The sequence below is a fragment of the Micropterus dolomieu genome, linkage group LG04 (genome assembly GCF_021292245.1).
Source record: "Micropterus dolomieu isolate WLL.071019.BEF.003 ecotype Adirondacks linkage group LG04, ASM2129224v1, whole genome shotgun sequence".
Lineage (NCBI taxonomy): Eukaryota > Metazoa > Chordata > Actinopteri > Centrarchiformes > Centrarchidae > Micropterus > Micropterus dolomieu.
The window spans coordinates 20,196,862-20,210,449 of NC_060153.1; the positions used below are offsets into that span (position 1 = coordinate 20,196,862).

The 13,588-nt window shown below is 38.8% G+C and overlaps 1 protein-coding gene across 1 annotated transcript in view; it reads left to right on the forward strand.

Annotated features, from left to right (window-relative positions):
• Positions 1 to 13,588, forward strand: part of LOC123969844 (zeta-sarcoglycan) — a 187,625-nt gene that overhangs the window by 119,350 nt on the left and 54,687 nt on the right. The window contains exons 5-7 of the mRNA XM_046047569.1: positions 3,324 to 3,339; positions 3,837 to 3,944; positions 7,954 to 8,026. Coding sequence (XP_045903525.1) covers positions 3,324 to 3,339; positions 3,837 to 3,944; positions 7,954 to 8,026 — 197 coding nt within the window. The remainder of the gene's footprint in view (positions 1 to 3,323; positions 3,340 to 3,836; positions 3,945 to 7,953; positions 8,027 to 13,588) is intronic.

A 13,588-nucleotide genomic window follows, 5' to 3' on the forward strand; every position in this document is an offset into this window, starting at 1 on the left:
CTGTCTCTTTCTTTTCTTCTTACAATGACATGCTCTGTCAACAAATTACAGTACGAACAGTAAAAGCATAGCTGTGATTCCTGTCCTCTCTCCTGCAATGTATAACTTTGTACTGGTGAAAGTGATATATGCCATACAAAAAAAGTGCAGCCTTGTGCATTTTCAATCATTGTCATCAAAATCTTAGCCAAAATGTACATCAGAAAATACTTACAGAGTACACTGTTATATTGACAAGATGGCTAAACATTTTGACTTGCTTGTTCATAAACAAGACACAAGGACTTGTCGTTCTGATGGCACTGACAAGTTCAATGACATAAAGATTTGCTTTTGAGAGATAGACTAAGGATTTTGAGCAAGTTATGGGCTTTTGCAGGTAATCCACTGTGTTGTGCCGTTTGTACTACCTGTTTCGAGAAATGCACTTACCGTTTTGGAAATGTTAAGGATGATTCAAGAAATGCACCAAAGCGACTGAGAAAAACTGTAATGTACAAGTTAAAAAAGTAATAGAGCAGCTTTAAAGTAAACACTTTGCTCAAAGAAGAAGAAAACTTTGGAGACAGTAGTTTTCATACTGTGATACTGTGTGTGTGAAAGTGCAAATACACTTTGGTCTTATACCCATTTCAGATCACGGCAGGTTGTAGATATCACTTTTGCATTGACTTCTGACCAAATAAAGAAAAAGAGTCACCCCTTTTACTGTTGATGACCTTAAAATCATCAAATGTGTATTGAACTATATTAGCCAATGGGGGTTTAGTGTGAACCATGTTAACAAAATTAACCTGTCACTGCAGGCTGGTATGAATAGGCAAAAGTGAGTTGAGCATGCATTCATTATCCCAAATGAAATACAGTGTCAGTGTTTGAAGGTGGTAATAGACCAAACACAATGCTGTAGCCCCATGGTTAAAACATCAAAATGCCTGTGATGTCTGCAAGGCACCCTAATGGCTCAGCAGACTGAAATGCATGTTGAGATAATCTGACGCAGGACCTCAGTTACATGCACTGGATTGCAAAGCTTCTTTTTTTTACCAATTCTTTCTCAAGCACCTCTCTTCATCAGTACGGTATTCTAAACACTTTATTATTACTGAAGGATCCTGCTGAGGGCGGCCCTTGTGACAACAGAGGAGATCCTGTCAGAGAGTGATTATTTAAATCAGTGCATTAATTAATATGTGTGCCTAACGAGGAGTCCTGTTGTTATTGGCGACAGCAGAATTACAAAGGTGTTATCAGTGGGAGAGACATTTGTTGGATCAAATTAATTGACCAAAAGCACTTAATTTACACACAATTAACATTAGCTACCTGCAGATTGTTAAGAAGATGAAACAAAAAAATCAGGTAGTTATTATTGGACAAACCACTCCTCATTTTATTGACAACTAAATGTATAAAATGTGTGCAATCATGGGAGACATGTAACGCAATGATGTTCTGTAATTTCAAAGTGTATTAATTTTATTAGTTTGCTTGATATACCATGCTTTTTATGCTTTATTCTTTCCACTGTCGCTGTCAGTCTTAACAGACATTCTGAACAAACATTTCAGACATGACTACAGCTATAATAAGCCTTTCTTCCATTTCGCAGTTTAGAGGATTAATGACTGACACATCAATTAGAACTAACCTTAAAAGAAGTTTGACTGGCAGTATAAAAAAACAAAGTGCCCACATTTACCGTTTAATTTTTAATTGCAACACCGCATCACTGTTCATTTGCATGAAGGAAAACTTCTCAGCAGAGATGTTTCCACTTTCTGTCAGTACCTTTCTCTAAGCAATCATTTGAAATAAATAACTTCTGGCCACTCTGTCTCACTTCATGAACATTGTTTTTCTCCCAGGTTCATTTCAATTTAGCGTTAAAGTCATACACATAATTATTATGCAATAACACATTACAGCCCCATTGCATAGAGAAGATTTCATAATACTCGAGCTAAAGACAAGATCATTTTGAGGTAATCTTTCGTACCTTTGTATTATTTTGTGGAAAACCTGACATTTGTCTAGGTATTTAACAGGTAACATATTGTCTTCTGTAAACTTTTTGTATGATGCAACAACTCTTCTATAGAGTTTCACTTTATCTCCATCTCTCCCCTCAAACTTAAACCCTCTTTTTCTTTCTTTCATACCCCTCACACCATACTTATCCATGTCTAACTGTCCCCCCCCCCCCCCGTCCATCTCCTAAGTCTTTGCATGCATTTGTAACACACATACACACACCTTGCTTTAGGGTGAGCTTTTCACAACACTAATCTCGATTGCTTTTTCACACAGTCTGTGGTTGAGTAAGAGGCTTAAGGAGGGAGAGATAGACAGGATAAAGGCAGCAAGAGAGGGACGAGAAAAAGAACTAAATCCCAGATTGATGGCTGCTAATAAAGTTTGATTATTACTGACAAGGCACTCTGGGTTTCTAATTGACACTTGTAATAGCCTGGGAGCACAGACAGTGAAGGAAGGGGATAGTAGAGGGAGAGACATTCTTTTTTTCAGGCTCAGCAGGGTTGGAATAGTGGCACATCACACTCCAAATTACAAAATGGGGGAAATAAAGGGAAAACATAGGTGAACACAAGGAACAAAAGGCCAACTGCCACTGTGACCACTGTAGGTAATTTGACAAATCAGTAGATTTATCAACTTTTTAGACTTTAAATGACCTATATGAGGTGAGAATGGGCTGTTTTTGACCTATTGTTTTGCTTTTAATAGAAAAAAGTAACAAGACCAATGTTGACGTATATCTTCATGTGTGAGGAAAACATGAAACATGGCTCCAGTGGGACGGTAGCATTGCACTGCATGTGCCGTGTAAGAAGGCAGTTTGTTTGTTAAGATGTCAGTCAAAACATATCAGCTTGGTTTCAAGGTCTTCTGTGTTTTGGCTTCTTTTGTTTTCAGAGAAGTTGCACAGAGATAGAGTTAAATTCTTAAACAGGGGGTAAACATTACACCAGCATAGATCATACATTTTCTTTCTATAAGTCTTTCCTGTAGGTTACCAAAGCACAGCCTTTCTCTGTGGACTAAACAATCAAATAAATAGTTTCAGTTGGAGTTCTTGAGGAAATGTAGCCTTGATGTGTTGGTTGCAGTGAGCATCTCCTCCAGTGCATGTAAATATTCTGAAGAAAACTGATTTAGGTTTAAAAGTAACCATGTTTTACTATCCCTTAATTCAGTGGCATTTCTGTCCTTTTTTTCACTCTAAGTGTTGCACTTCTTAGAGCATGCACCTTTCACATTGTTCACCATGTGAATGGATGAATGTTTATTATGGTTACAAGGGAATTTCTGGAGTGAGTACTTCGCCATGAGGTAGATATGTTGTCATTGTTCAAAGGGATTGTCTTCAGAATTTCTTAATTTGCTTCGCACACCCCATATTTCTCTTTATTGAAATTCTTCTGTGAAAGTAGTTTCGACAACAATTTCTGGAACACAGCTTGTTCTGTGGATCACCCAGACTAAGTGGGACATTGTTCCACAGACAATATTCCTATTTTTATATGATTACATATGATAACAGTGTGGATCATGTTAGTTGTCACACTACCTGTACTGACATTGCGCTGTCAGTACAGGTAGTGGGACAACAAGACACAACCTATGGGATTCAGAGTTCTAATCTCTGTCTAGGTGTTCAAGCTAAACCTTCATGCACTAATGGTTCTGTAAGGAGCTTTGGATAAAAAAAATTATGGATTTTAAGTGTTGTGAAAGTTTTTCTGCTATAAATTTTAACCCAGTGCCCCTCTCTCTCTCTCTTTCTCTCTCTCTCTCAGGTTCAGAGATGGTAGAGGCTCAGTGTCAGAGGTTTGAGGTGAGGAGTACAGATGGAGAGAAAGTTCTGTTCTCTGCAGATGAAGAGGAGATCAGCATTGGCACTGAGAAACTTAGAGTCACAGGTAGGGATACCTCACATGCTGTACTTTCTTTTCTTTAAAGGTATCCTGTGGAGTTTATGTATCTTGTAGTACTGTGGAGGAGTTCTTCTATGAGTGGGTCCCTGTTTTGTTTATTTGTGCACACATACGTAAATGTGGATGTAAACAATGCAATAATTTTTATGTGGAATGAAAACCATTATAAAGATTTGTTAGAGCTTAGCCCAACAAGGCACATTCAATATTTAGTATTTTTAAAGGTCCACATTATGCTAATTTTCAGGTTCATACTGTTATTTTGGGTGTATACTAGAATATTTTTACATGCTTTAATGTTCTAAAAGGCATTATTTTTCTCATACTATACATTGCTTCAGCACCTCTATTCACCTTCTATCTGAACAGGTTGGAGGACCTAGGTTGCACAGCGCTGCTGAGCTGAATCAGTGTGTGGAAATAGGGCTGGATTTGCGAGACTAGGCCTCGCTGATTACTGTACAAAAACACAACTTTATAACTGGTTTTGGTGAAACTGGATCAGATTTTATGGAGAAGGGATTTTCTAATTTTCGCTGCGGTGTTCTCCACCTGCTCTGCCTCAACTTTCAGTGATTTATGGAGTTTGCCGATAGATGGATAGCTTTGCTTGTTGTTAGCAGTTACTTTAGCCGCTAACTACTACTTACAGTAGCTGCCGCTAGCTTGTTAGCTCTGGTCTAGCCATGCAGCTAGCCAACCTGTTAGCTGACTCTGCCCGGACTGGAAGCTTGGTGCTCAGGGGGGTGTAATGTTAGTACAGGAACTTTGGATTGCTGTTTTCAGCATAGCCAGCAGATAACAGCACCTACCATTAGCAGCAGCTAGTGGTTACTGTAGCATTAGCACCAAGTAAAGCTATCAGTGCATGAGGAAACTTCAAAAATCAAAAAATGTTGAGGCAGAGCAGCCAGTGGACATCAGAGGGAAAACCAAAAAAATATTTACCTTTACCGTCCAACATAACCGTAAAAGAACTTTCTGCGAGATATATTGAACAACCTCCAGCTCTAGCTCTGCGAAGGAATGACCGCTTGGTGTTGTGTTGGACGGTGGGGCTGAGAGCAGTGTAGTCTGTATCTGTTCCGCGTGCTACTGCACTGAAGGGCTGGAGGAGGTTCTATACTGAAAGACTCAGCAGGGGAAAAAGAGAGAGGATAGGCATTGTGCAGTACAGATTTATATATATATATATATATATATATATATATATGACATCATCATCACCACTTGTTGCTGTCTGAATTGTAATTAAAAGAGCAGTATAAATCGTATCACCACAAGAGTATCATGAAAAAGCTATAAATGGATGTAAATCATTCCACATACATATAAAATATAGATCGTTGTAGAGGTGGCAGTTTTGACAAACTCCCACTAATTTTTTTCTGCATTCACGAGGACGTGATGAAATTTTCATGATTTATGAAGGGGCAGATACAGTGGTGGACAAAGTAGGCTCAGAGTGATTTGTGAGTAACAAGGTTACTTGAGGACGCACACAGCTTACAGCACATACACACGCTGTAAGCCGTTAAAGAGAGTGCTCGTGATGAAAGCAGCCAAACAAGACTCGGGTCAGCAAGCAGAGCAGTTTTTATTGAATTAAAAAAAGAAAGGTTAGAACAGCGAGAGAGATATAGTAGGAAAACAGAGAGCCAAAGAAAGAGAAAAAGAGAGAGACGGTCTGAGCAAAGGCAGGTGAGTATAATTGCAGAGGAAAAAAGGCAAAGTAATTCAAGTGAAATGAAAAGAAAAACTTAGAAATCACTAGGAAAATTTGCCCTATGGTGCATTAGAATATATGTTTTTTTGTCTTTCTCCTTTACTCGTTCTCTCGTTAAATAAGAGTGAGAAAATCAAGCCGATGTGCTAGCAGGTAGGGTTAGCCTCCTTTGTGTTGCAACGCAATAGCAAACTGCAGCATATCATACACACACAAAATCATCATTTTGCATACAATAGCCACGGTTTTGTCAAAGCTTGTATATGTGACACCTGAGATGAGATCGGGTTGCACGCACACACACACACACACACACACCTGGGGAATTGGGCAGCTGGGGAGAGATGTTTATTACAGCAAAGACTGCATTGCTAATATAGAAGTTGCATGTAATTCTGCCGTTTAGAAGAATCAGCCAATTCAGGCCAGTGCCATGGATGCTAGTGAGGTATGATGTGTGAAAATATAACCCTGGTGTGAATTGTATTAGTTCCAATGTACTGGCTCTGCTTTGAAAGCACTTCGTGGGTATTGTGTACCAGGACAGGTGCCACCCTACAGGTTACGTCAAGCTCATAAACATTTCAAGTGAAACCAAAGGTAACACAATGTGGTTGACAGTGAGAAACATCATTGTGTAGCAATCAAACATAGCAACACACAGCAAGGTCAACCTTTAGCTGCCAAGAGACAACTATGTCTCTTCGTTCTGTCCTGTTAAATATGGTGTGCCTCAGGGGTCGGTCTTAGGACCCATTTTATTTTCCTTGTATCTGCTTCCCCTTGGACATATTATCCATAAACATGGCATTTCTTTTCATATTTATGCTGATGACACACAAATATACTTGCCCGTCAGATCCACAGACCCTGGAATGCTGAGTTCACTTAACAACTGCCTTTGTGAAGTTAAAAAATGGATGTCAAATAATTTCCTCCAGCTGGACTCAGACAAAACAGAAATCCTGGTCATCGGGTCCCAGCAGATGGCAAATCAAATACTGCCATCTGCTGGTTCCCTAGTAAATCACATTAAGCCTGTGGCAAAGAACCTTGGTGTTTGGTTTGATAGTAATTTAAATTTCGAGCAGCACACCACAAAGCTTGTTCAATCATGTTTTTATCAACTTAGAAATATAGCTAAAATTCGATCTATGTTAACTTTTAAGGACACCGAGACCATTTTACACGCCTTCATCTCTTCACACCTGGATTATTGCAACAGCCTTTTCACCTGTTTAACCCAAAAATCTATTGATCGACTCCAGACTGTCCAGAACTCAGCTGCCAGGCTTTTAACCAGAACAAAGAAATATGACCACATTACCCCTATTTTAGCTTCATTACACTGGCTCCCAGTATGTTTTAGAATTGACTTCAAAATTCTATTGATCACTTTTAAAGCTCTTCATGGCCTCTCGCCTTGTTATATTTCTGAACTTTTAGTCCCATACACACCAGCACGTACCTTGATATCCTCGGGCAGAGGTCTGCTATCTGTTTGAGAGTCTCGACTGAAAACTAAAGGGGACAGAGCGTTTGCTGTCAGGGCCCCGAGGCTCTGGAACAGCCTGCTCGAGGAAATCAGGTCAGCTGAGTCAGTGAACTCTTTTAAGTCCCTTCTTAAAACATACTTTTAGGAGAGCCTTTCCCGATCTTATTTGACTTTATTTTATTGTATTTTACAAATTTTATATTTATCTTAAACGTGTATTTTAGTCTTTTCAATGTTTTCATGCTTTTATCTTGTATTGTTTTTGTATTATTGTCTCTTGGGTATTATTGTCTTTACACTTGTTAAAGCACTTTGTAACTTGTTTTTGAAAAGTACTCTACAAATAAAGGTTATTATTATTATTATTATTATTTCCACCACTGTTGACCTTTTTTATTTTCTTTTTTCCTTGTGTTGGCAGTTGCACAGACACACATTTATGCAGTGTTCAGTGGGCCTCGGAATAATCCTCAGACAACAGGGTTTCAGCTGAAAAATGCAGTAGTACCCTCCAAGTTTAGGTCCTTTGGCGGGCACTGCACCTTTTTGGAGCTGAATGTTACCAGTGAAAATAAATATTGCTACTGGAAATGTTGTCATATTTGAACATAATTTGTAAGACACACAGAAGATATGAGCACTGTCTCATGCATTTTAAGTGTCTGCCTCAGTTCCAAGAACAGAGGTATGATGCAATGTTGTGCAGGCTTTCACACAAAAGATGTATGTGTTTTCTTTTCCCTTTCTTTCATCCACTCTTAACCTCTCTACAGGGAATGAAGGAGTGGTGTTCAGCCATTCTGTAGAGACATCACATGTGAGGGCAGAACCATTCCAGGACTTAAAGTAAGTACTTCAGATACATTAGAGATTTTCTTTTTTGCAGGTATGCATGGGTATGTGGAGTGTGTGTGTGTGTGTGTGTGTCAGACAAGCAGTCTGATTCTGGTTCACTTTACAAGTTCCCCTCACTGTTAATATTTTAGTTGTAGTAGAATATTTATGAAGTGTATGTTCTTGTGAATAATTACTAAGATAGTAACACCACAAATAACAAAATGTGCTGTTACCTAAAAGTTAAAGCTCCTGAGTTAGCTAACTAGCCAGTCCTGTGGTGTATGGTGTGTGCTCATGACTTACAATCAGCTCACTGTAGAAAGAGGTGTGCTGATGACTGGCAGTCTGACAGGCCTGACAGAGGGTCTAAAAGCCCCCCGGGCTACAGTGTACACAGCTCAGGCTGTCAAATGGAGCCTTGTACACATGTAGTGCATGGTGGATGCTCAGTTTCTCCTACTACACATGGAATAGTGTTGATTACTTGAATTCTATGAAGACACAGTTTGCATCAGAAGAAGTTGATTAAACTGATGTAAGCTAGTGAGGGCAGGATCATGTCAAGATGGAAGGTTATGGTTTATCTTTTATTTTTATGAACAGGGTAGAAAAAACACCAGTTGCTCCTCCCTTATGTTTACGCAACACAGGTATCCTAAGCTCATTCTGGTTGATTCCCATGGACCACACCAGCTAAATGTACTTATTAGTGTGTGTCTTCTCCTTGTTCCCTCCCCTGAAGTGTGTTTTGTGTGTCTTTCAGACTCATTTTAAGTTCCTTCACTGTCAAAGCCTCAGCCTCATTCAGGGATTTATTAGACAATGTTTAACTGAAGTGGCTTTTGGCCAGAGAGGAAAACACAAACAGAGAAGGATGAAGGGAAGGAGATGGAGGCAGAGAGAGAAACAGAGGGGAAGTTGATAAAGTAAAAACCTAGATGCATGGAAGGCATCTGTACATGGGAAAGGGGAGGAAGAGACATAATTGACTGGATAGAGGGAGAAGAAGCAGGGCAGGGGTAGAGGTGGTGAAGAGGACAATCAAAAGATAGAAGGAAAAGAAGACAGAGGGCAGAGAAGAGTGACAGAAGAAAAGAGTTCAGGAGGAGGGGATGGAAGTAAGTGTCTAGAAGAATAGATTAAATCGAACTGGCTCCTGCAGGGAGACAGAGTTGTAGCAGCAGCAGATAATGGGATACAGGAAAAGTATGAATGCAATCAGGGTGTGCAAAATAGCCACAGTTCCTTGATTTTGTATTGAGGTGTATTGTATTTTGTATTTAAAGTTTAAAATATTGAACCAAACTATAGGACCGCTTGTTAACTAAAAAGTTGCATGATTTGTTTTTTTTTGTGTACTGACGACACCAAGTGACATGTCAACCATCATGAATTTTGAAAAGTGATGAACTGTAAGACTATGCTGGTTGCTTGATATTCTTATAATCCTTACATTTCTTTATTCAATCAGTTTGCATCAAACCTGCCAGCTGCACCATCAATGGCTCTTTCTTTTTTTCTCTAAAACATATACTCATACCACAATAGAGTCCCAGTTGAAACTAATTCACTTTTTACACTTTATTGCATTGAGTAAATTCCCTGCTCAAGTTGATGCTGAATTTTAGCTCAATGAAGTGATTGTTTGTCTCAGTCTTCCATCTATGTCATTATTTTAGTTAGCATGTATTCATACTAACTTTAATGTTATTCCCCATTGTTTTGTACATAGCTGGACCATAGATGGAAACTAACATTAAAGGGCATCCCAGTTGCTCAGTGACCATAGACACATGATTGCCAAATCCTGGGTTTGTCTTCATTCTGTCTCTTTGCCCAGTATCCCCATTTCTCTCTTCACTATATAATTTCAAGCAATGACCTTTGAAAAAAAAAACAATAATGAAAAGAAAATGTGTCAGTCATAAAAGAGATTCAGAAACAGATTGAAGTTTAAATAATATGATGGATGGAGAGAAAGAGACAAAAGAATGGTTAAAAGCAAAATGGGTAATAGTAGAGGAAATAGGACCACATACATGGTGAGAGATCAAAGGAGAGGAGAGGGAGTGGGTGAACTCGTAGGAGTTAGATTAGTTGAAGAAAACTGAGAAACTGATAGAGGGAGGAGGAGAGGGAACACTGGGTCAAATGGAAGGGTCAGTGCAGATAAGCAAGGCAATGAAACCTGTGGTTAAGGCCTAAGGTGAAGAAAGAGAAAAGCAAGCACTCTAGAGACTGTTGTTATACATTCAACACAGAAAATCCATTTGGGCTGATTTATTATGTTTCATCAGTTTTAACAGATTTTGTCATTAATACCTCTGCGGAGTGGAAAACTAATTATTGCTGTTAAAAAGCACTTTGCAGATCAGTTTTACCTGAATATACCACATCATCATCAGCATCATCACAATCAGGACTGTAACTATGAAGTTATTTTAGAGCCAGCACAAATGAAATCTGAATTTGAAATATTCAGACTGAATATTGTATCCAGAATTTAAATTGTATTTCATAGACTAAAACTGAATCAAATTGTTTGAAATAAAATGTTGACAAACAGAAAATGAGTTTAATATTCATACATGTGTTTTCATTAGTGTATAATTGGATTGGATTTGTGCTGGCACTAAATTAATTCCATATGTCACCACCACAACAGCATGAATGTGTGGACATAGCGAACAAATATTACATACATTCAACAAAACATATCCACATAAACACCCATAAATCTATAAACACACATTAACACAAATATAATGAAACAAACCACACGTGGTTTGCATTATACAAGTATAAACCACCCATCGAAGTGCACAAACACTCACTCCACTGCAGGGTTAATGAAAACCATAGAAAAATAACAAAGGCGATTACATGCTTCAGATACTCCCCCCCCCCCCCCCCCCCCCCCTCGCTGCCGTCAGTCATTAGCTGTTAAATGATAGAGAAAAAAACAACAGACGCAGTTTTTAATTGAGGTGCATACAATATGAATAGATATTTCACGCTGCTAGTAGAGATTGTATCAACATGAAAAGAAAGTGCAGGTTCTCTTCTCTTTTCCAAATTTACAGGCCCTTTTTTCACCCTAGATTTGAATCCCTTTCTGGCTGGAATGTTCAGTTTTTCTTTTCTGTCTTTCTCTCGTGATATCTTTGTCCTTATCTCTCCGCATTTCTTAACTCTGCCTTGTTGACTAACTCTCTTATTCACATACCCACTTTTGTCGTTCTCATTCTGTCTAGACCTTCCCACATGTACATTCCTTCTCTCTGCCTCGATCCCCTTCTCTTTTTCTGTCTTGTTATGAAAAGTACAGCGTTATGCAGTGAAGGTAAATGGGACATGTAATGAGCGGATTGAAGTCCATTTAAAGCTAATGATCTGTCTTACAGTTTAACAGTGAGCAGGGGAGAGAGGACAAGTGGGAAACAAAGATATCAGGTACACACACTTTACATAATAAAGTACAGGTTAAGAAATCCCTATCAAGAAAGATACTGAATAAGTCAATCTGAATCTTACATACTGCAGTTAGTGGCTAATATTTTACTGCTTATTGTTCGACATAGTCACTTGACACAGTAATTTGGCTTCATTGTAGGCTGGAGCCAGAATAAATGACCCAACAGACAGGAAAGAGTAGATAATAGATTGGACTAGATACTTAACATCAAGTAATATTTGGGCAAACACCAAACTTGATGGCAAGTCTAATGGGGAACAAGCACTTGACAAGTTAAAGAATCAAACACCAATACAGTCCTGTAGTTAAACTCGACAATGTTGTAAAAATCAGAGCAAAAACAAACATGAAAGCATTTGTATTTGCATTCACTTTGTGTGACTCAGTCAGAATAGTCATGTGCCAATCACAGTGACCAGAGAGGGATGCAGTGAAGATTTCTATCAGTGTCGTTTAAAATGCTTCAGGAGTCTTGCAGTCTAGTAGATGTGACTGAGGCAAAAGAGACATGAATGCACAACACACAGTGCTAGAACTGTGTTATGCTAGTAGCACAGAAATAAGTCTGCTTTCCAGAGAACACTCCAGGTACGGTATGACGTGCCTTTTCAAAGCCTCTGGTGTGATCGCCAATGTAAGCCGTGTTCACACTATCCTGCTCTTTTCAAACTGCTTTTCCACTTGAAAGTGTACGGGGAGCGGCCGGAAGGCAGACAGAAAGCAGTCGCTTTGGAAAAATTGCTGTGCCTGGCATCTTTTTAAGCAGTGCGGTTCAACAACTTAGAGAAGCAGACAGTGAGTGACTAAATAAGAAAAAAAAGAAGCAGAGATTGACAATACGTAGGAAGCCAGCAACAACAAACCTGACTGAAAATGGAGGTAGTGGCGGGGGAAAAGATGGTAGTGGATGTTTCTCTGACAGGAGCACATTGGCCGTGATTTTCTTAATTTTTAAGCGTTATAGCTGGTACAGTATAGTGATAGAAGCAGCAACTGCAGCAAGTCACTGCGATAACAAAACTGCTTTTCATTATCAGCACAACATGTGGCTGAGGCAGCACTTTAAGTACAAAAAACCAGTGTGAATGCAACCTTGGGTAGACAAGAAATGTTCTCAAATGTACAGATGAATTTTGAGGCAAAATGGGAGACATGTTGTCCAAGGAGATAACTTGTCATTTTGAGTCTCAGTTAGGTTTTTAGTGATATGACTGTGAATAAGTAAAAACAATTGACAGTTTACCACAACCCATGAGCAGTACTGTGACATTGACAGAAGATTTGATATATAATATCACCTAACCTTTGCTTTAATGCAAACATAACTGTATGTCCTATTTCTTCTGTGGTATACACATGGAACTCAAGATTTGAGTATTTATATTGTTTTGACACATTCAGTATCTACTGAAGGTTGCAAGTCAGAAACATCATGGCTTAGTTTTTTTGTGGGTTTTATTTGCCCTGCAATTTTTCCCAAATGTTGCTATAACCAGCATCTTAGTTCAGAATAAAATGATTGCAGCCATTTCTAGTTTGATAAATAGTAACAAAGTAATTACAGAACTAGCGTCTTACATCATTATACATCCAAGTATGGCAGACATCAGTAATGTCTGTAACTCATTGTCTGATTTTGCATTCAGGCCAAGAGTAGGTCTTGAGCAAAACAATGCAAAGAACATCTGGCTTCAGGGTACTGATGGAAGAACAAAAAACCAAGAGTTTTAGTGCTGGCTTTTCAGACATAAATACACTGCATAGTAGTTTCCAGTCATTCAAGGTAGGGCTGATTGCAACACAGTTGTCTGTCTGAACTGAAGAGGGGGCTGTGTTTTTCTTTGCAGTGCTATTGTTGAACATGGCTTTAATGAAATCATTACTCAGCCCTAAGTGACATCAATCAAGAACCAAAAACATAATTTTACAACTGGTGCATTTTGACCAAATCAAAGACAAATCAAGTCATAAACAGACCTTCAAAGAATGTGTCTGTTATCTTTGCAGTGCTGCCTAACCTTTGATTCTTGAGTGTTTTCATCATCCATGATTGTGTGTGTGTGTGTGTGTGTGTGTGTGTGTGTGTGTGTGTGTGT